At 56.1% G+C, this 23,105-nt stretch overlaps 1 protein-coding gene across 1 annotated transcript; it reads right to left on the minus strand.

Annotated features, from left to right (window-relative positions):
* Positions 1–219: 219 nt before the first annotated feature.
* HS1BP3 (HCLS1 binding protein 3) lies at positions 220–22,192 on the minus strand. The gene is made up of 7 exons (XM_019756132.2): positions 22,065–22,192; positions 18,852–19,017; positions 15,054–15,261; positions 14,520–14,727; positions 6,646–6,800; positions 5,189–5,324; positions 220–2,464 (listed from the first exon to the last, which is right to left on the minus strand). The coding sequence occupies exons 1-7, from the start codon at positions 22,094–22,096 to the stop codon at positions 2,206–2,208; spliced, it is 1,164 nt and encodes a 387-aa protein (XP_019611691.2). The 5' UTR covers positions 22,097–22,192; the 3' UTR covers positions 220–2,205.
* Between the last annotated feature and the right edge of the window lie 913 nt (positions 22,193–23,105).

The raw sequence follows: 23,105 nt of genomic DNA on the forward strand, positions 1-23,105 counted from the left end.
GCCTGGGCCCCCGGTTCCTCTGCCTCAGTTTACACAGTGGAATTCTCCCTTTGCCCTCACCCTACTCTACTGTGCAGCAGCCTGGGAGGCCAAGCAGAGCCTCCAAAGACACTGGGCCCTTCAAGGGTAGCTCCTCTCGTTGGGCCCACTGTTATCGAGATAATCCCCTCACTCCACCATCCTTAACACAGAAAAGAATGCCACCAACAAATGCTGGAATGAGTAACTGACATAGGCTTTACTGCATGACAAAGTGTCATCAATTCGCGAGGAGGTCACAGACCTGCAGTGACAAACAGCCACAGTTCAAGGAGCAGCACCTGGGACGTGCACATCCTCGCCGAGCTGTCTAGAGAGCACTGGGCCACAGTGGATGAACCCACACCAGAGGGGCAGGTTCCGTCTGTGACCCCCGCCAGAAGACCAGCCCCCCACGGGCACCAGGCACCTGCTGGCTGCACCCTCTGCTCCCACGTCACACGTTGGTGACAGGTGGTGGGGGGAGGCAGGCATCAACGGAGGGCCAGGGAACTGGCATGAGGCGCAGAGGACACAACAGGGTGGGAAAGAGCCCAGGCAGAGCTGGCCCATCACCTCACCACCCGCTCCTTCCTGCAGTCAGCAAGGGAGGGCGGCAGGGCTGGGTGGGGCATGAAGGCCTGGCAGTGAATGCAAGTGGCAGGTGCTGGTCCCTGGGGCTGAGGCTGTCCCAGAGCCAGCTCAGGGCCAGGGAGACGGGGCCTCAAAGCCTGGGTAAGGCAGAGAAGAGGAATTCAGCTCTCAGACCCCAGAACTGCCTCTTTCCTGTCCCCCTAGCACAGGTGGAGGGAGGCGGGGCAGCCTTTTCAGGACTGGGCAGCTGACGAGGGTGAGTGGGATGCAGAACGGATTAGACAGAGTGCTCCCACCCTGCAGGTCTTGGCACAGGTCCTGCCCAGCCCAGGTCCTGGCAGCAAGCACTTAGCCCGGGTTAGGGAGGCCTCCCCCAGGGTTGGCTGTTGGTCCCAATCAGAAAAGGGTCTGGGGTCTGAGTCCCAATTCCCTTTCCAATGCCTCTGTCAGGCAGGACAAACCAAGGAACAAGAGTGATTTTCATTAAAAACTAGGTCTGCACATGAAGAATGTATTAAAAAAGAGACATTCTTTGCTCCATTAAAATCATTCATTCACTGAGAATTTCCTGAGTACTGTGCCAGGCCCAGACCGTGTGCCAGGCGTGCGGGGTCCAGAAGTGTAAGGCACTGGCCCTGCCCTGCACAGGGTTCCTTCTCCCTGGGAAGGCCACTCCCACAGTGAAAGGCTGGCGAGCAAGTCCAGACCTGGAGCACAGGGGAGCCTGGCAGCACGCACCACTGGACAGACTAGGCCTTCGAAGCAGCAGCCGGAGAGCATTCTGTCTGGGTCCATTTGAATACAAGGGATCCTCCAGGCTGTAGGCCCGGGCAGAGCCCTGGGGGATGCTGTGGCCATTCTGCTTGGATCTGCAATGGCAGATACGGGCCCTGTGGCCAGAGGCCCAAGGGGGCCACGGTCTGTCCAGGCCTTCCCTGGGAAAGGAAGAGAGGAAGGAAGACCTGGGTTGTCAGGCCGTGCACACTACAGAGATGGAGGCTGGGCCTGAGGTCTCTAAGTTGAACAGATGGGAAAGCACCCTGCTTAGCACCTGGTAACCAAAGGCAGCTCAGGGACATCCCACCCAGCCAAGCTCTCCCAGGTACCCATTCAATATCCCTGTCCTGGGGGACCCTCCCCAAGCCTACAGGCCCCAGGAGCCATGCTGCCCAGAAACTGGTTCTACCAAACCCACCTCAGGATGGCAGCCCCTCCCTCCTGTGCTGGGGCTGGCAGAGCTGGTGGGCACAGTTTCCCTGCCCCAAGGAGCCTCCCTGGGTAACCCCTGTCTCACTGTATCCTGGGGGCTGGGCTCCTGGTTAGCAAGGTACCCCACATGCTCTCCCCTCCACTTGCATGTGGCTGAGACAAGTAGGCTCCAACTCCTATGGTGACCTCTCTGCGCCCTGCAGGGTTCCACGACCCCCAGGCCGGAGAGAAAGGAACAGGGTAGTACAGGGTGCTGAGACCTGGGCTTCCACCCTCCTTCCCTGGAGGTAGAGGTCCTGGCCTGCAGGGCACAGTCCCCACTCGCTACATGCCCCACCACAGGACAGGGGCTGCTGGCCCAGGGCCAGCACAGGGGTGGGCGGGTCAGAAGAGGCTGGGAGCGGCCTGGCCAGATGTGTCGTGGTCCTGGATGTACTGCAAGATGTCCATCTCATCCATGGCTTGGATTTGCGGCTGCTGCTTCTGCTGCCCAGCCACAGCCTCAGATGGGCCCGCTCTGGGGGTAACAGCTGGCTTTCTGGGTAGCACTGGCTTAGCTGCCACTGGCGGTTTGGGCTTAGGCTGGGGCTGGGGTTTGGTCTCAGTCCTCAGGTTCAGAATCTGATCCAAGTCCTCTTCAACTCTAGGGAACCAGAGGGAGATGCCCTGAGTATGACCTCTTGCAAAACGAGCAAGGCCACCTCCCAACCCCAACCTGCCCTTCCACTACCTGCCCCAGGGAAGGAATTGAAAGACAGGCTTCCCTTCCCTGCAAGCCCGCAAAACAGTGGGGGCAGAGCCTGCCCCTCAGCAGCCTCCGGGGAGCTGCTCTGCAGATGGCCCCCCTCGACAGACACTGGCCTCTTTAGGTGACTTTTCCTTCAATCCTCAAGAAATAACAGTAAGAGCTGCCAGATAAGGAGCCCCTGCTCTGTGCCAAGCACTTTAGACACATTATGTGGTTTGGGGGGAGCATGGCCAAATCTTTACCCTGCAGATGCAGACACTCAAGTCCCAGGAGGCCAAGGGGCCGGCCTGACATGACGCTGAGCATGTGCGTTGAAACCAGGACGTCTGACTTCAGAAGCAGAGCTCTCCTGTGACCCAGTTCAGCCAGAGCGAGAAGAAATGAGGGGCTCTGTGGTGGGGTGGGGTCTGCCTGCCCACAGTGCCCCTCCGTGGGCCACATGGGTGCTAGACAGAGCCCGCCGAGGGCTGAAGCCAGCCTTAGCCGGGGCCTACCAAGCCTCCTTCACGGCCCTGGTCCTACCTCAGCCATGTGACGGTCACATAGAATCAGCCCCAGGTACCGAGTGACAGTTAAAAAAGGTGGGCTACAGCCCAACTCTGCCCCTTTGCCTGAGGGAGCTCTTGCTGCCAGCTTCTGGTGGAATAACTCAATTCCAGGAGACCAGATACACAACGGAAGGCCCATGAGACCCATCCTACCACCCACCTACCCATTAATAGCTGTCTTGGGTTCAAGGTGACCTACAAGGCGCTATCCAGGGACACGCTGCTCCTGGCAACCTCAGCTCAGAGGTGCCTGGCTCGCTCCACGTGGCAGCCCTGAGGTACCCTGGGGCAGGTGCTAGCTCCTGCATCCTCCAATTGGAGACTGGGTGCCCAGAAAAGGCTCAGAGGGACTGAATTATCCTCAGACAAGGGCCCTGGGGGAAATAAAGCAGCAGCTAAAAGCCCGTGTCAGAGTTCAGGATTTACACTGCTTGGCAAAGCACTGACTCAGCGAACTAATCACAAGCTGGATTTGCTCTGAGGTGGGGGTGGGGCTGTCTCATCTGGGACACAAAGGGCAGCATGAGCACCCGTTTCCACCTGGGCTCCTGAGTCCTGGCTAGAACAGGTCCACAAGCGCCATGAAATGCTGTGTGGTGCTTCCTCTTCAAGCCATCACGTGCACAGGGTCCTGCTTCCCACTGGTTTTGCCCCGGCCATCTGGCCACAGAGCCCTTTGAAGGCAGCACCTTTGAACACGCCCCAGAGCGATGCTCTGTAGAACTCAGGTCTGCGAGTGCTGGGGTCACGGATTTAGGAAGATCCCACTGGAACTGCCCCCTTGGGACAAGCTGAGTCCTGGAGACAGCAGAGGCTCCCCGGGGGGGGACACGCTCCGCTGGGCCCTGCCACTCCCCAGGGCTGACCCTGTACCCCGCTTCCCTGTGCCTCAGTTTTTCTCCTAAACCTGTAATAACAATCCTGGCTTCTCCCAGCCGGCTGTGATGTCAGGGGCGAGGACACAGGAACATGAACAGATGCCAGGGGCCATGGGGAGATGTAAAGACAAGAAGCCGGCCTGTGACTCAGGCACGGCGGGCGCTTCGAGGGCTGTGTAATCGCCTGTGGCTGCTAACAAGGGTGCAGATGACAGCCTCCTGGGACTGCACGCCTCGGCGCCCTGAAACTGTTCCTGGAAAGAGACAGACAGCTCAGCTTCCTATAAATCGCCAAGCATGGCCTGCATTCTAGGGGGCATGAGTGACGCGATGGAGAGATGCACAGTGCCACGCACGCTCAGAGCACAGGGCGCTGCAGAAACCCCAGGCTGTGGAGTGGGGGAGGGGAGGGAGGCACATGTCCCAGCCTCTCCTTCTCCAAATGCTCGGAGAGTCCTGGACGGGGTGGGGAGGACAGGACACAGGCAGGTGGACCTGGGTTCCAATCCTGCTCTGCCACTTGGGAGCTGTGGTCTTGGGCCAGTTACCTCTCCCACACTCTCTGTTTTCTATAAAATGGATGTAACAGCACCCACCCACGGGACTGTTGTGAGGATAAAATACAATCACATGGGAAGGGCCCACATGCTGTGGGACACACGGCAAGCGCTCCACAAGCAGTGGCTATCGCTTCTGCACACGTTCTGCCTATCGCCCTCCACGTAACAGGTAAGCCTCACTCCCTCCTCTGAAAAACCAGCAGCTGGGACCCTGCTGGCGACCAGCCACTGTCCAGCACATCTGCCCTCTGCTCCTTCTGAGTGGCTGCACGTTGCCAAGAGTTAGTTGTTTTTGTTCCCAAACCTGTTTATCCCAGTTATACTTGCTCTTGCAATTATATAATTATTCTTTACATAAACTAACAAAATGTGAGTGTGGAAGGAAAAGAAAAAGACTTAGATACACACAGTTCTCTCTTTCTAGAAACGTCTGAGCTGCTGGACCCCGCCCCCTCATCCAATCCCCACTGCTGCCTCCTGGCCAGCTCCCACCCACAGGCTCCTGCCTTCCCAGGGCCAGGATTCCCTCCCTCAAAGGCCAAGGCTGGTGAAAGATCCCATGTTGGGACAGGTCCCTGGCTCTGTCCAGGCCACTCTCGGAGCTGGCAAAGCACTGCTGGGGACAGGTGGTACCTGAACAGCTCTTCAGAGGCCTCCCTGTGGCCTGCGCGGGACGTGGGCCCTCTCCTCTCACAGGCGGCTGGCAGCAATAAGGGGTCATCCAGGGGGACGGCCCCACCGAGGTCAGGATCGTCAAACAACTTCAGGGCTGTGGAGAGGGCAGCAGCAGAGTGATCAGAGGATGTCCTGACCCACCCTCAGCGGCCTGCAGTGTAGGGTAGAGACGCCTTGGCCCGGTCTCCGGGCCCCACTGGAAGAGAGCGAGCAAGGGACAGGCCGAGTGCAGAAGAACCCCAGGAATAGGGCGAGGTGGGGGCCAGGGACAGGAGCCCGGCGGGGCCTGCACCGCGGTGTCCCCAGCCCCTCCCCCACCTCTCTGGACTGGGCCAGTCACCAGATGGCATCACTCGGTTCAAGCCCTCATGGTCTTTCCCCTGCTTTTAGGAGGAAAAAGCCTCTTCATGTGCCGGCCTCCCCATGACCCAAACTCAGCCCTCATTACTACACTCCAGACTTCTAATAAGCGCTTACTGAGCGCCAACCACCGGCCAGGGGCTGCTGCCTGCGGGGAGCAGTGGTGAGCTGACTCCGTTCCAAGTGCAGTCCCTGCCTTCCAGGAGCCTGGGTCTATCCCCACCCTCTCCTCATCTCCGCTGCTCAAAGCTGCCCTCGAGGAAAGGAGATCGCAGCCTCCTCACCTGGAATAGCCTTCTTCAGCAGGCCAGGCAAATGCGCTTACCTTTCAGGATCCAGCTTGAGAGGAGCCCCCACCGGACACCCACCCCAGGAAGCCTTCCCTAGTGTCCCCACAGGCACGACGTTCTGCTCAGACCTGTTACAGATTCAGGCTACCCTGTAATTGTCAGGAGATGTACTGTCTCCCTTGAGAGGTCCTGAGGCCAGATTGTGCCTACTCAGGGATATGTTCTCGAGCCCAGCACAAAGCCTGGCCCTTGGTGGGTGGTCACCAAGTGCTGGCTGGAATTAACGGGTGACATCAATTCCTGGCCTTGGACGAGGGCCTGGGCAGGGTGAGGAAAGGTCAGACTCAGGGACAAGTCCAGAAGTCCTCAGGCTGCTGAGTGTTCCCCTTTCCATTTCTGTACAGAATCCTCCGATGGGATCTATGAGGTGACATAAAACCTCCTGTCACAAACCAACCCTACAGTCGCAGGGCGTCTGGGGTCCCCGTCTGGTCACGACGATCCCAATCCACACTTCTCAAAGCAACAGAGAAAACTACCCTCCCCTTTCAATGGATGATGGGAATAACATATAGCCCCAGAATGTTCCAGGCTGTGGGAAAGGAGGCATGAGACTAGACTTCTCCAGCAGAAAAGCTCCATGAGTGAGTCTGTATCATGTCAGACTTCCAGACTGCTCACTTGTGGCAGGTCCAAAGCCACTCACAGGCGGTCGGGTCACCGAGGGGACACCACGCGTGATGAACACCCAGGGGCACTACTTACGGTCTCTGTGGAGCATGTCCTCTGCGGGGTTCTGGGGCTTCCTGCCTGGGCCAAAGAGCTCCTCGTCAGGGTCTACTTCCTCGTCAAAGATGGTGAGCCGCGGCGAGGGTCTGGGCTTCACGGCCACGTCAGGCCGTTTCTTGGGCTTCTTGGAGCTGGAGAATCACAGACAAAACTCAAGGTTAGGACGTTTCTGGACAGCCCCGCCAGCTGGCCCAGGTGGCCTGGTCAGACCCACACAAGTGCTGGGTGGGCCTGAGCTTGTGTCCAGAAGGAACTTTCCAAGGATCTGACACTGGAGGTGGTGAGAACCTGCTACTGGACTGGACAAGCCCTGTGCCCAGGAAACCACTGCTGTCGGGACGTAAGGGGGGGACAGGTGGGCGTCTGGACTACAAGGCCGACAGCCTGCATGGTCACAGGTCAGAGAACGCGCTGTCCGCCCAGAGGCTGTGGGGGCGGCCTGACCTCAGCACCCCCTGGGCCCAGACGCAGAGTCACTCCACGCTCCACGCCAGTTGCAAATGGGTGTGGATGCAGTCTGAGGCTGCAAACCTCAGGGCCTGGTCCCAGGGGAGAGCACAAAGCAGCTGCGGTAAATGCTCCCTGTTTCTCCACATACATTTCCCCATCCCTTGAGTGGTGTAACCTCCATCAACCTAGAAAGCACTTCAGTCGCACTGAGCAAACCCTACGTCCTTCAGGAAGCCTCTCAGCTACTCAGAACCCCACTCAACTGTCACCCTTAAGGTGGTCCAGGTCCTGCTCTGGACCAGACACTGCTGCGGAAAACAAAAAGGGGGCAGGAGGGAAGCTTCTGGGCCGTGGGAGGGCTTCATTTCCTGGTCCGGGTGGTGGTTACGCAGGGCACACGTAAACATTCATGAGAGCTGCAGATGTGCACACGTCACTGTAAGTCACACCCCAGTAAATACACTTGGTTTTAGTTTAACAGGTGATCCAATCCCTGGGGCTGATGCCTAAATTAGCCATTTCAAGGCTCCCGCAAACCAGAATTTTTATCGGAAACAGGATTTCTGCTTTGCTTGCCTTCCTGGCAGGCAGTTCCATTGGACCAAGGTCACCGTCTGAGCTCATGCTGGCAACACTATGTGGCTAAAGTGCGCCGAGAGGCTGGTTCTACCCCCAAACATTGGCACAGATTAACCAGCAGCAGATAAAAATAGCAGCAGGACGGCCCGGCGTGTGGGAGGGGAGGGTGCCCAGAGGCGACCATTCCCACGGTCTGGATGTAGGGGCCTGGTAGGATGTCAGGCTCCCAGCTGAGATGGGGGGAAGCTACCTGCAGGAAGGTCACAGGACAGAGCACACCTGGGCGATTAGAGCCGAAGCCTCGGCCATAGGCTCTCTGTTGTTGGGCAGATTGAAGAAACTGGTTCAGAGAAGCTAGGAGTCTGCTCAAGGCCACACAGCAGGCAGGGTGACCCTGACAAGAAGTGAGGGCAGGCATGCTCACAGTCATCTACTCCTGCCACCTCCAAGTGTCGCACAAGCAGGCAGGAGACACAGGACAGGGTGGAATAACAGGCTCGACCCTGCTGTGCTTAGGGGGACTGTGGCATATTTGGGAGGCCGCAAGGGAGAGCAGAGACTCAGTGGCAGGGGCTGTGGCTGTGCCAGGAAGCCCCACGCACTCCAGTCCCTGTTCTTTCTCTGTTCCAGGCACCAGCCAGATGGGCTCACATCAGAGGCTCCCAGGGACATGCCTCCACTTTGGCACCAGATTCAGGCCCTGCCTGTGATGCTGGGGAAGGTGACAGCAGCCTGGACTCCATCCTAACAGCAAGTGTTTTCCAGAAACTTCAGCTGTACCCCCTCACACACATTGAATTAGGGTGGCCACTCTTATTGGGCTGTTTCCCTCTTTTATTTCATTGATTAGGCAGAGTCACTTCAGCTCTACCGACACCCGGGAAGTGGGTTCAAAGACAGGCCATGGCTCTGGAGGCAGGCCACCTGGAGATGGCCCCAGCCAAGACGTGACGGTATCAGAACCCCAGGGGCAGGTCCAGGAAGCTGTGCTTGAGTCCCCGTGCAATTGAGGATCAGTCAGGTTTGGGGGCCAGTGGACAAGCCTGGGGCCTGCCGGCTCTGCCCACTGCTGGCCCTCAATTACCTTTCGCTTGGCCCTGCTCCTGGGTCCAGCAGGGACTGCAGCAGTGAAGGACGGAGAGCCTCCAACCCAGGGAGGCAGCTCCCCAGGAGGGCAGGGCTGGGCCTTGCCACTCTGCAGCCACTGCCCGCTGGTCCACAACCCAGAAACTTAGCTGGTCCTGAAACAGCTCTTGGGAAAAGCAAACTCGCGTGCTACCCAGCAAACGGGCCCCTTGAAGCAGGGTGAGTGAGAGGCTTCCCATGGACCAGAAATCTGAGGAAGCACTGAGAAAAGGAAACCGTCTGAAGAACAAAGGAAGTGGGAGCGAACCAATGTGATTAATTATCACTGGAGAAGCCACGCAGAGCTTTCAGTGATGTCCCTTCTTACACCTAGTTCTGGATCTGAGAGCACAGATTAGGCCGGACTTTTCTGCTATGGGAGTTTTCCTCTCAAATTGAATGAATGTTGTTTTTCTCCCTGGAGATGTTTGTGATCTGCTGTTGTCTTGAATTGAAATACAGTGAAACTATAGCACACAGGGGTGTGCCATCAGGCACCATCTGTGTGCTCCACCCCAAGCGACCCTGGGACATCCTCTATCTCCCTGACTCTTCCCTGACCATCTCCGGGGCAGACAGAATAAGCAGAAATATGGAGCTTTGATGGCTAAAAGCCCCAGGGTCCTGTCCTGGTTGGTCCCCAAACTTCAGTCTCTGGACTCAGTAGTGTGCCTGGTCCAGAGCAAATACTCAGTAAATATCAAATGAAAAAATGGATGGATGGATGATGGATGGCAGTAGAAAGGAAGGAAGGAGAAAGGAAGGACAGACAGATGAACAGATAGATGGCTAGACAGGGTGACAGTGCAGCTGTTATCCAGACTTATTTCTCCTCACCCCTCTCCCCCCCATCCCGAGAGGAGGGGAAAAGGAGTGGAGAGAGAGGGACTCTCAGCATCTGCCTGAGACATGGACCCACATTTAGAAAGCCCTCTGCCCCATCACGCCTCCTCCAGAGCTCGCTCAGTCACCTCAGCTGGTCTCTCCATCCCGCCCTTCAGCTGTTCTGTGAATCGCTAGCTCATCCATTCACTCTGAGCGCCTTCCCTGACCCAGCACCTCCCATGTGCGGGAGCCTGTGTGGGTGATGAGGGCACAGAGATGAGTAAGGCCTGCCGCTGTCCCCAGGAACGCACAGCTGAGCAGTCAGACACATAACCTGATTATTACCACACAGAACACTGATTCCAGGACAGCTGGAGCACAGAGGAGGGCTTCCTAGTGGAGGTGATGCAGCAGTGGGCCGTGACTGGGGTGGGCTAAGCGTGGAGGAGTGACTCAGGCAGAGGGGTCTGTGGGAGCATGACTTGGGTGTGACCGGGAACCCAGTCCCCGCGGAAGCTCTGCTCATGGTCCATGGAGAAACGCCCAGAGCCTGGACCCGGGGAGCAGCCCTGTGTGAGGGGGAGACGAGATGAGGGAGCAGAAGGGGCATGTCTAGGATGATGCCAGATTTCTGACCTCAGGTAGAGGGTCAGGCATTTCATATGTGAAGGGAGTCACTCGGTCTCCAAGCCCAATTCTTCCTGTCACTCATATGTCCTGTGAGCATGGATGCAGGCTGCTCACTCGGGCTATGGTCCTGGCATCCCCACTTCCCCCCCCCCCCCATCAGCATCCACCAAGATGTCTGGAGGACACACTGCCCAGCTCTGCATTCCAAAGAAATGTCCAGTTTCTTCACTCAAGGCCATGGCACTGGGCCCTGGTTCCAGTTCTCTGAGCAGAGTGTGGGAAGCCCAGCCTTACAGGAAAGTGTGTTTGTACAGGAACCAGCCTGTCCCTTGGGAAGCTGAGTGACAGTCCTCAGGGACAGGGGGTCTGGAGGGTTCCCTGAGCACCAGGGGAAGAGGAGGAAGGCAGTGGGCACTGTGGGTAGGCAGGGGACGAAAAGGCCTCCCCAACAGACGGTATGAAGTCCATAAAGAACCCTTCACTGAGGTGGTACGGCCAACGCCCCTGGCAGCAGCTTCAGGGACCCTGCTCTGGGGCAGGCATCTAGGGGAGAGCGCAATAGAATAACCACTCTGTACGTGAAAAAGTTCCTCAGTGCCTGTGATAGCAAACACCTACAGAAAACACAATGCCCCCAAGCAGGGGCCAGGCAATGCCATTTACAGCACACTGACTGATGGACCAGGGAGCACAGAGTAAGAATGGATCAGTCTGGTGATTGCTAAGGAAAGACCAAGCACATAAACTTAAACAACAACAAAAGCAAATTATGGACCGGCACACGGGACACAATCCCATTTTGCTAATAAAACACGAATACCCCAAAGTGTCTACTTTCATGACAAAAGGACTTTTAACTGTTTACAATTTTTATGTGCTAATCATATGTTATTCAAGTTATAATTAGACACGTTTCTAGCAGAGTATTTCCAGCAGAAGGCAAAACTGTTTCCGTAGAACTTCATCTTTCTCAGAACTGTGAAGTCTCTAAAATAGAAAGTTAAATACGAGAACTATGTACGACGTGCAAAGCGACTATGAGAGGGCACTAAGTGAAAAAACAGTACAAAAGGCACACGCGCTCATGTATGCAGCTCCGTGGTCGCGCTGGGACCTGGACCCAGAAAAATCCCCTAAGTAGGAGAGTGGAGCGTCGGGACGGGCAGGGTAAGGGCTTTTTCTACCTTTAAGGCTTCCTAATCATGTAGTTACTCGTCTTTTCCCTAATCAAAACCAGGTTTAAAAGACAAAGAAAAGCCAGGCGAGTCCTGCTCCTGGCTTTGTGCTGCCGGCTCCCACCCTTCCAGCAGCCCTGCAGTGGAGCAACAGCGCCCTGCTGTGGCCACCGCAGGGAGGACCGACGCCAGAGCCAGAGGCAGAGCCAGAGCCAGACGGGCGCTTGGGGGTGGCGTGCGGGCACCGCTGGGACAGCAGCGCTGCAGCGTCTGCAGAGGGACTGACGGCACTCAGAATGGAGAAATACACATGCAAAGCAGAGTCATTTGCAAAGAACAGAATGTTCCCCACCAAAAGACGGAGTGTGCGGTGCTGCAAGAAAGTCAACAGGCCTACCTGGGTGTCCCTGGAGAGGACAAGAAATCTGACTTCAAGGCGTGACTGCCACAGCACACCAGGCTCTGGTCGAATCCCCACTCAACTCTATCCTCGATTTCCCCATCTGTGAAATGGGATAATTCTAGGGCCCTGCCACCTCTTGGACTGCTGAAAGACTGGAATCAAGGGACAGCACGGGTGGGTGGCATCAAATCCTGACTCTGCCATCTGTATCTGCATGAATTTATATGAACTACTTGACTCCAAACTTCAGCTTCCTTAGACACAAAATGAGATCATGCCAGTCAGCTTCCTAGGGCACCACTTCCCAAACCAGACCTACAGTGGACCTGAAAAGCAATTTGGTGCATTGTGACCTTTAAGAAAAATGAAGTAGAATAGGAAATATTTGTTCACATAAATTCTAATCAGTTTGCAACACTTAATAATTTCTCAAAAAATGTTGTTATTGTTCCTGATGAGGTGACAGCACTGACTAGTGTCACACTGGTCACTAAATGAAAAACTGGCAGAGGATCTTAAGCTTTCCTAGGATTCAGGAGCGAGACCCCTGGGATGCAGGCCAGGGATGGTGTTGGGGGGCAGGTGGTGCCGGGACAGCTGACACAGCTCCCCACAATCTGCTTCTGAAACAAGTAGGAAATTCAAGGCAGCCCTTGCCATCCCTAAAGAGCATTTTCCTACCCAAAAAAGGAGCCGCTTTGCTAAGCATGTGCTTCAGCCAAAGGCTGGCACAAACTACCAAGGTCCATCTCAGCTTGGCACTGAGTCTGGCAACTCAGAACAAGAGCAGAGAGCGTGAGTTCAAACAAAGCCCCATCCTCACAAGAAAGCCCAAGAAGGGCCTGCAGGCCATGCCTGGCTGAGGACATAACCTGGCCATCCTTGCTGCTGTTCTCTCACAGGGCCACTGACCCCACTCCAGGACAAGGCTGGCCGTGGAGAGCCGGGAGGGGCCTGATTCTGGGTGCCAGGTGCCACCGGACCCCTGGCTCCGGTCCCGTCTCCCTGAGCACCCGGGGCTGCTCCGAGGATGAATCCTCTTCCTCTCTAGGCTCGTCTCATAACCACCCTGCAGCGCAGGCGGCCATGCCATGGCCCTCATCCCCACCCTCTGTGCCCACACCTCACATTCCACCAGGGAAGGCCTGTGGAGATTGGGCAGTGCTTTCAGGACTCTGTTTCTCTTGTAAAGCTGCCCCTGCCTGATTTCTCATCGGCTCTGATCCCTTTCTGGAATAGGACCTGCGACACAGGCCTCCCTCACCTGTTGACTGAACTTCAGTCAGTCTCATCGTGGCACAGAGAATGTCACCCAGGGTCTGTGGTCTGAGCGATGGGGCAGAAAGATGGGTCCTTGAGAAGAGCTAAGCACCAACATTCATGTTAACTCACTTACCCTTCACGAGAGCCCCAAAGATAGGTGCTATTATTACCCTATTTTTGCTTCAGAAAACTAAAGAAAAGGGGTAAATTGCCAGGGACACATGGCTGGTAAATGGCAGAGCTGGGATTGAAACCCAGGCAGCCTGGCTCCACAGTGCAGGATCTTACACTTGGTTCGAATCCCAGCAGCATTATTTGCCAGCTGTCTGATCTGAGGCAAGTTACTTGCCTCAGTTTATTTAATCTGTAAAATGGGATAAGAACAGCTGCTTGCAGGGCATCAATGAGACACAGTGTGCCAAGTACAATGCCCAGCTTGAAGTAGGTGCTCAAGAAATATTAGTTCCCACCTTGTTTCTTGCACGTTTGGGCCAAGAGGAAACAGTGAGGCCTGTGGGGTGGTTGAGCCAGGCTGCTTCCCTCTCATCTCCTTCTAGTTGGGAGGTCCTGCCGAAACACCTCAGCCTATGCCCACTGGGGGGTCCTTAGCAGCTAATGTCTGGCTCTCCAGTCTAATCTCAACTGTAGCCCCTCCCGCAGCACAGGGTGGGCCTTGCTGTGTGGGCTCAGGAGCAGCTGTGAAGGCAGTCAGCGGGCAAGGAACGGAGAAGGAATGAAAAGTGGCAGAAGCAGGACACCATCCAGAAGAGACCAAGACCACAGCTGGCTTGCCTCTTCTCCAGCCAGTGTACGTGTGTGTGCACACGCACGCATCTCTGCTCATGTGTGCACGTGTATGCGGATACATGTAAAGGAAAACACTCCATCGGCCAGGGCACCCCAGGCTCACTATATTCCTTGCATCACACATCGTTGACACCTCATGGGTCACACGTGATTCACGGGAGCCTTACAACCACGCTGTGGGGAGGCAGGGCCAAGGTAAATACCCGTTTTACAGACAGTGACACACGACCCAGGGAGCCCCAGTCAAATGCTGTATGTCACAGGCTGCCAGGGATGAGCTGCACGGAGAAGCCAGGCTGGTGGGCTGGCTGGCTGTGTTCAGGCCAGCTCTGCCAGGCTTCAGTGCAGAGCCGGGGGGGTGGCAGTGGGGGACCACCCTGTGACCAGGGAGGGGCAGGCGATACCTGAGCCCAGCCCCACAGATACGGGCAATGTGGAAGGTGAGCAGACAGCCGGTTCCCCGAGCATACCAGGCCATACAAGGTGATGGCCGAGAAAGACAGGGTCTTCTCAGATTCCCAGGGGGGAGGGAGGAGGTGTCCCCAGAGCCTGGACCCAGCCTGAAGGGGGCCCTCCCCAGCACGGACACCTACCGTATGATGCCCAGAGGGTCCAGTGCCTCCTCCTCTTCTGAGGACGGCCCTGTATCCTCGCTTTTCTGGCTGGGGATGAGTGGCCCTTCTGCTCGCTCCTGCTGCTGGAAGAAGTCGAACGCCTCCCCATCGTCCTCTGCCTGACTGTCTGTGTCCAGGACCGAGACATCTCTGCTGGTGAGATCTGCAGTCCCTGGGGATCTGGTGCCTGTGGAGGGAGAAGAAAGAGGGCATCTGACACCCAAGTGCCAGGGGACAGGGAGGTGCCTCACCACACCCAGGACCTAGCTTCCTGTGGAGTTCTGGGACCAGGACGCAGGTCTAAGTGGATGGGGGCAGCCAGGGCTCCAAGTGCCTGCTGTAGCCCCCCAAGGGTTAGTGGGTGCCAGTGAAGCCTACAGTGGAGCGGTTCCAAGTGGGAGCCTCTGAGCACAGCAGAGGCCGCGGCTCCTGAACGTCTAAGGCTCAGGGCCTATCAAGGCCTAGCCCTGGGCAAGGGGAGACCTCAGGGATTTGGGATAGAACCTCAGGTACCTAAGAATTCTAGCAGCTCTGGGCTGCTGACCAATTCAGCGTCCTTGGAGACGTAGCGCAAAATCTCATTGAACACAGCTGTCCTTTCCCGGATGTCAGACTCTCCAACAAACAGGACCTTCCTGGGGAGTGGGGGAAGGCTGGCCAGTGGATAATGACTGCTCAGTTTCTGGTAAAACTCCTCAATCTCGCTGTACTTTTTGGAGACCTGGAATGAGAGAAATATACAGTTTCCTGAGTGAGGAGTGAAGAGAATGCTCTCCTTGCACCCCACCCAGAGGTCCCGTGAGAGCCAGGGTATTCAGAGCCCTCGCCCAGGACCGGCTGCCCCAGGAGTGTGGCTTGGGTGTGCCGCCCTCCTGACCCTCTGCCCAGCTCCCTGCCTCAGGCTCCGTTCCTTAAGTCCCCGAGGCAAAGTTGGGCTCAGTTACAGAAGTCTTAGTGGCCCAAAGGAAAGATGCAATCATGGTACATTCTGGGCACTGTCACAGGTACAGACAGAGACATTTGATACAGAGACCCCAGACCACAGGAGCCCACAGCCACTGCTTCCGTTCTAGGCCTTCTGTGCATTACGAGATGACCTCATGGTCTGGTCAGCAGTTAGGTCATCTTCCTTTCTCAGCGTGGATCTCTGGATCATTCTCCCATGAATTAGCAGTGGGGCCAGTCCTTACAATACCCAGGTGGAGAAGAGCCAGGTATTGCACAGTTTCTCTGCCACCAGCCAGGACCTGTCTGCACACCAGGACTTCGGAGAAGCAGGCCAGAGCTCCACTGGCCATTAGAAGGTGGTCCTGGCCATCTGAGTCACCCTGGGGCAGCACTCAGCTTCCCTCCTCTCAGCCTCTCCCCAGGATTCCCAAGGCAGCTAAGGGACTGCTTGTTCACGTAGCAAGCACTTGCCGCATGTTTACTCTGCATGGGGTCACCCCAGCATGTCTCGGTCTCATGTGGGCCTGCAGCCATAGCAGTGGTTGGTGCTGTCATTGTGGTCTGTATAACCCAATGTGGGCACTCAAAGAAGACTCACTCGCTCTGCACCACACACCCCACCAACAGCCCAGCGTCCTCCCTCGGTCCTGGTCTCCTCTGTGCTCTCCTGGTATGCCGGGCCTGTCTCCCCAACTTGTCTGTGGGAGCGAGCACGAAGACATGGATGTTGCCACTTCTGCTCCCAGGCCATGGCCATGCCCACAGCACACGCTGATGGACAGCAGGGCATCTGGATGCATTCACACGGGACCCCAGGCAATCCTGTTGTACAGCTGTGTTGGAGCACACAGTCCTGGCACACCCCTTGTGAGGGGTGAGAGTTCCAGAGGCAGGTGGCTGGCTCACTGGGAGACGTCGGGCACTGCCCATGGGGATCATCTGGGACAGGGCACTGCCGCCTGCAGCTGTCAACACAAGAGCCTGGCCCCGGAGCTTCCCTGAGAACAGCCCTCACAGAAAGGGAAGAGGGTGCCTTTAGGAAGGTGGTGCAGGCTCCCACCCAGGGTGGTCCTGAGAACTCAAGGCCAGAAGCCCCACCCAGCAGAGCCGGCCAGGTGGGGGCCGAGCGCCCTCTGCTGGCCTGACTGCTCCACGCAAGCCGGGCCCACGGAGCCACCAGGACCTGGGTTCTGGACCAGAGGAGGCTAAGGGAGAGGCACCGTGAGCTGAGGGTGGGAACTCCCATGAACTGGTGGCCCGCTGAGTCGGCAGACAGTATCACCACCCCTATCCCTCTGACATCAGTGTGTGTCTGCACCGCCAGCAGAGGTAGGGGTGTCTGCTAAACCCCAAGCAAATACCACGGCCTTTCCCAGAGGCTGGTTAACCTGTGGTTAGCAATTAAATTCACTTTATATTAAAACATGTATGTCCTTTTCAGGAGTAGGATGCAAAATGCTCATTCATTTATTTTTTAAGCTAAATCATCAATCTACAAAGAGATTCCTACAGCCCATGGGAAGTAAATGTGTTCTTTGCCCTCACCTGTGCACACACATGCACACCCCACAGGGCACGGGTGTTACTGGTTAGGAAAATTAGTGGCATTGGCCTGAAGCATGGGGGTGTTAAAGATCCTCACACACACCCTCGCATGTGAGGCTGGGCCTTTGCACAGGATGGAGCAGGCGGCCGGGGCACGCCTCGAGGGCTCCCGGAACGCTGCCTCTCCGTCATGCATCAGATGGTCCCCCTCTTCTGTTCCTGACCCTGAAAGCTTGGCTGTGTTGAGCTCCACTCTGGGTCAAGTCAGATCACCAGGCGCTGCAAGCCACCCACAGAGCAAAGCAGACCCAGAACTACCACTGGCCAGGACCTGTCTGGCATTACTCCTTGGTTCTCACCAAAAGTCAGTCTAAAAAGCAAATGAAAAACATCATGCTCTTTTAGATACTTCCCACAATGTGCTGAATGTCCTTTAATGAAAGATTTGTGCCATAAGCTTTTTCTCTCTTACAATCTGGTGTCTCTTCTCAGAGGTCACCAGAGTGAGGTAATTCCCTGTTTCCCTTCCTTTCTCGGCTGCCAGGAGATGGGAACTCCCTGTGCAAACCTGCAGCCGGTTGCTCCTGTCTGGACTGCAGACTCTTGCTCATTTCACCTTTACCTAACAACCCTGTGGCCCGTCTCTCCTTTTACAAGAAGCCAAAGGTAAATACTAAACGAATGAGATCGTGATCTCACCCCCCGCAGCCCTTCTTGTAACTCAGTGCTCCCTGCGCTCCTGACTCCATCATGCGCCCTTCTCTTCCCTCAGACTCCAGGAGGCTCCTCCTCCTCCATGACTGTCCCTGGGCTGTGATGTCCCTGGCGTTTCCCCCTCGGTCCTTCCCTCCACACTCCACGTCCATTTTCTGGGCCACTCCATCCACTCCCAGACTTTTAACATCACCTCCAAGCCAATGCCTCCCAATCCTACCTGACCTGTCCTCACTCCATCCTCGTGTACCCATCGGTGGACACGTCACACCTGACCCTTCCCGAGACCTGCCCCTCCACCAGTGTTCTTGATTTCAGTTAGTGGAAGCAGTCAGTCAGCAAATTATGTGCATGGTGTCTCGGAACGATTGCCAGCTCTCTGCCTCGTTTCCGTACTGACTACTGCGGCCTGCTCCTAGCGCTCACCGGGGCATTACTGTATGAGCCTTGTAACTGAGCTGCCACCCCCCTGCCTGGTTCCTTCCAATCCAACTCCACTCTCGAGCCAGACCGGCCAGTGAAAGGCAAACAGGACCATGTCACTCCCCAACTTAAAACCCCTCCTTGGCTGCAAGACAAGCAAGGTTCCCTACACACCTTCCATGACCTGGATTCTGCCCGTCTTGCCCTCATCTTCTGTCACTTCATCCAGGCTCACAGGTCCCCATACAACACCGTTTCTGCCTCCATGCCTTTCCTTAGGCTGTGACCTCTGCCAGGGACAGCCTCTCCCCTTCTGCTGCCGCTTAGCTCCAGCTGCTCTTTAAAACAGCACGGTCCTCACCTCTTCCGAGAAGTCTTCCAGAACGCTTTCTCTGTGGTGGTTTAGGTGCTTCTTCTCTACACTCCCACAGACACGTGTGCTCCTGTCACTGCCTGTATCTGTCTCTTTATAAGTCTCTCTCCCCATGGACTGCAAGCATCGATTTACTTGTGTCCTTCCTTACTATCAGCAAGCTCGGGCACGCCCAGGCCCTGAGCGAGTGTTGAAGTGCCCACTCCCTGATGCTACTCGAACCCTGGTGGCAGGTATGCCTGCCCACGTGGACCCCTGGATCCTGGGCACCCTTGACCCCTGCCCTCCTGGCAGATTCCCCAGCTCACCAAGAACTGGACGACATCCTCAGGTCTGTGCTTGGCAGACTTGAACGCAGCCAGCCGGGTTACCACCAGGATCTGGTACTCCACGTGGCCTGACATCATCGTGCCCCGTACTTCCTGGTGCTGGGGCACGCTCAGGTCGAGGCCCGTGTGGACATTCTGAACTTGCCTGTCGAAGGGAAAGAAGGCAAAGGAAGCTCAGGTTCCAATTAGCAGGCTTCTCGAGTGAAACGCAGGCAGGAACTCAGCCTGGGTGCGAGGCTGCTTCGTTGACCAGACTCAACGGTCACGGCTCCAGGCCACCGGCCCTGCCACACGCCAGCCCCTCACAAAGCCTGGCTTCCTGGGCCTGGGACCTGTCTTTGGGTTGGTCAGGGACAAAGGGCTGTTCCCAGCAGGAAAACAGGTGAGAGCAGAGAAAGTGGGGCTGGTGGAGAATCAGACAGCTAAGTGTCTTACACAGACTCAGCACTCGAGCTCCTGCAGGGTTTGTGGGGAAGGCATCCTGGGTGCTCTGTTCACACCAAGGAAAGTGCCTGGCTCCTGTGCACACAATGCAGGCATGAAAGCCTGCCGTGAATCTCGAAGGAGCCAAAACTCCTCAGCTGACCAGAGGGTCGCAGGGCTGCTACAGAACCTGCCTGGGGTGGCGGTGGGGAGATGGAAAGGGCGCTGGATGCCAGCCAGGCACTGAGGGGCCCTTGCAAGGCACTGAGAAGGCTGCTGTCTGAGGCCCTGAGGGGATCCTCGGCAATACATTGCCGCTCTTGGAGACTTTGCAAATGCTACGTAAACACACTGAGTGATACGCAAGGCAAAGAAGTTATGGAATGTTTTCTCTGAAGTTAGGAAAAAAGCTAAATGTGATTCTCATCCTAAGTAAGGGCAAGGCAGACCCATGCATGCAACCTTACGTCACACAAACACCTATGACAGGACGTGCCAGAAATGGTATCAAGGTGAAGACCTACCATGGGCTGGGCAGGACTTTCAGAACACAAGAAAGGCGGGGCCCTGAGGGGGAGGCAAGGGGCCGGCCAGAACTGCGCCTGGAGCAAGGCTCTTTCCCTCTCTGGAATTATATCCCAATCCATTAAATGACACCCTGTCCCCGGTACTCCTGCCAGACAGATTCCTCCTAACTCCACATTGGGCATGTGACAGTCACCAACATGAGGCCATTTATCACCAAGCAGGGAGGACAGCCACCATACGCCTATACATGAAGTGTGTATACACATTCACTGACCATACAGACCTGTGCACACGCGAACACCTCATGGGTACAAGGCACACCGTAAGTACGAATCACTTAGGAGGCCCAGGCGGTCCTGCCTTCAGTCGGACATTAAATGAGCCCTATGTACATGTACGTGAGACAAAAACACACCACACAAATCGGCTCTCTTTTCCTTTCACCAGTAACCAAATAAGCGTCCCTGGCCTTACAGAGTGTGGACCGTGCTGCTGCTGGTGTAACACATGGGTGTTACTGTTAGGCGTGTGGGAGAGTAAAGCCAGACTAAAGGTTAAAGGTGGGTGTGACAGTAGCTGGCACCATTGCAGGCTCTGTTCTAAGGACCTCACCTGTCTAAGTCACTCGGCCTCCCGCAGCCCTACAAAAGGGCACTGCTACTTAGATTCATTTAAAGACAGGGAGACAGTAGAGACAGGCTCGGGGTCTCTGCAGGTCAGAGGCAGAGCCAGGGTTCATTCCCAGGCAGCTCCCCAAAGCTCCCCACCTCCCTGCTGACCAGGCAGAGTAGGCACCTCCTATCCGTACCAGGCACAGAGTAGGCCCTCAATAAAAATCTGCTGGATGAAGGAAGGTGGGAATCCATGTGGTGATGGAGATGGGAGGCTGGGCCTTGTGTTTGCACTGACCCTGCTGGCAGCCCCTTGGCTTTCCTGGTGCCTACGAGCAAGAAGGAATGGGCACCACAAACCTGGCCTTCCCCACCAGCACCTGCGTCTGAGAACAAGTCCTGTGCAGGTGGGGCAGTGAGGAAAGCCCCTCCAAGCAGCCAGTATCAATCACACCCCCTCGGTCTGTGAGTTGCTGAGAAGGCTGCCTGCTGAGAGCTCTGCTCATACCTACCAATCTCAAAGCTCGTTCTTACAGAAAAGGACACCGAGGCTCAGCAAGGGGAGGTGACTTATGTGGCACTGGGCAAATGTCCGCTGCCAATGAAGAGAAGATCTACAACCTCCCTGTACCATGCAGAGACCAAGCAGGTTCTCACATCAGGGTTTACATAAAGAATCCTGGTTTTCCAGACCTGAAGTAACAGGGAAGTTCAGTTACTGCTGGAAAGATAGCCGCTGAGCTGGGTAACACATTCATTTACGTAATAAAATTGGCATCTTTGCCCAAGGTTTTGTGTAGTGGGGACAAGGGTAGAGTATATGAAAATACTTGAAGTGAGTCACTTTACAGATGTTAAAAGGGGGGAAATAAGAGTAATACCACGTCCACGCCGGTCTTTCCAGGATGCATCTTGCACTGGGTCCTTCAGGCCTGGGCCAGGGTGGGCCCACACTGCATCCTCCACTTCCCAGGGCCCCCTCCAAGGTCTTTGCTATAACTTCACTTCTCCTGAGTTACCTCTTTGAGGGCTGCCCCTCTCTCTTCCCTTCAGTGGTTAAAGTCCACTCTTCCTGCAGGACATGACCTCATTCGCCCGCTCCCAGAACCCTGGGTACATTCCTGCACTGCCTTCCCATGGCAACCTGAACTTACTACCCGCCCAGCACCTGTGCCCGGCAGGTCTGCCCTCCTCGCAGTGTCTCTCCCTGCATGATCCGGCCTTGTCCGATTTACTGGTCTGGTCCCCAGGGCTAAGCACCGGGCCTGGAACACGGTGAGCACTGAAGGGATGCAGAACTGGATTTGGGGGCCAAAAAGAAATGAACACAGGTCGGCAGGGAAGAGGAGAAGAGGGTTCCCTTCCACAGGGTCTTGAGCTCATTACCCTCTAGGGGCCACAGTTTCCCCAGCTGTAGAACAGCGACACTCGATGCCGCCCACCTCTCCTGTACAGCGATGGGGGGCCGAGCCTAGACAAATGGTCAGAGCGCAGGGTTGGCCCGACATGGCGCGGGTCCGGGGCCGCCGCCCTCCGCCTGCTGATCCGCCCGGGCGCCGGGTCACGGATCGCGAGCACCTGGACTCCACGTTGTGCAAGACGTGGCGCCAGGCGCGGGGGTCTGGCTCACCTGGAGGTGACGAGAACCGGTGGGGACTGCATTACGGCGGCGTCTCGGGGAGGGGCGCGACCAGTCACGGGACCACGGGCGCCGGCGCCGCCGAGTCCCCGCCCCGGGCGCTCTGCCCGCCCCCTAGTGGCCACCGCGCCGGGCCAGAGGCGAGGTGCGTTTCCAGGCCGTTCTGGAAGTCCCGCCCCCGCGGCCCTTCCACGCCCTCCCGTGCCAGACCAAGCGTCCAGGGCCCACGGGGTTCCCGCGGGGAGCGAGGAAAGCGAGGCCTTCCGGTTGGGAACCGAAAGTCTTGATTTGCGCCTGTTGTCCCGGCATCGTTAGTAAGTTTGTCCACCCTGCGCAGGCAGAGCCAAACACTAAACACAGAATTACGGTGGAGAAACACTGGCTATTTTGTTATGAATGGTGCCACCCAGGAAAATAGGAAGCGAATGTCAAAAGCCCTAATACTCAAAAGCCGGAGCTTCCAGATGGTGTGTAGTTTATAGATTATATAGGGCAAAATCACAAGACCCTATGGGTTAGGGGGTTGGGGACATGCTGGGAGCTGATTGGTCAGAGGTGATGTAAAGATAATAAGTCATTTCTTCAGCTCTTGAGGACAGTTCTGAGGTCTGTACCAGCGTCCCTCTGTCTGGTTTCTTGGGAAAGTAGCCAGGGAGTTCTACCTAGGGCTCAGAAGCTGACACGTCACTTAGCTCAAGATGTTATCTTTAGCAGTCCTAGGGCTAGAGGTGGTCATCATTAGTCAGGTCCCAGTGACTATCTTAGGCTGCCTGCAGACTGCTGATTATCTAGAGGAAAGATTAGGTTTCTAAGGGTTAATCTAAATCATCTATCTATATCGGGGGTGCCAAAAAAATGTATACAAGTGGACATTTTGGTCAGTGTTACTCAAGCAGTGGTTCTCTGTAACCAGAAGTATCTGGACGCTGATGGGAACCACTTTGAGCACCTCTTGTAATTGCAGAAGTCAAACGTGACTTGTATTCATCTTTTGTTATCAGTGTATATTGAGTATTACAATTTTAACACAGT

Source organism: Rhinolophus sinicus, linkage group LG05 (genome assembly GCF_036562045.2).
Source record: "Rhinolophus sinicus isolate RSC01 linkage group LG05, ASM3656204v1, whole genome shotgun sequence".
NCBI lineage: Eukaryota > Metazoa > Chordata > Mammalia > Chiroptera > Rhinolophidae > Rhinolophus > Rhinolophus sinicus.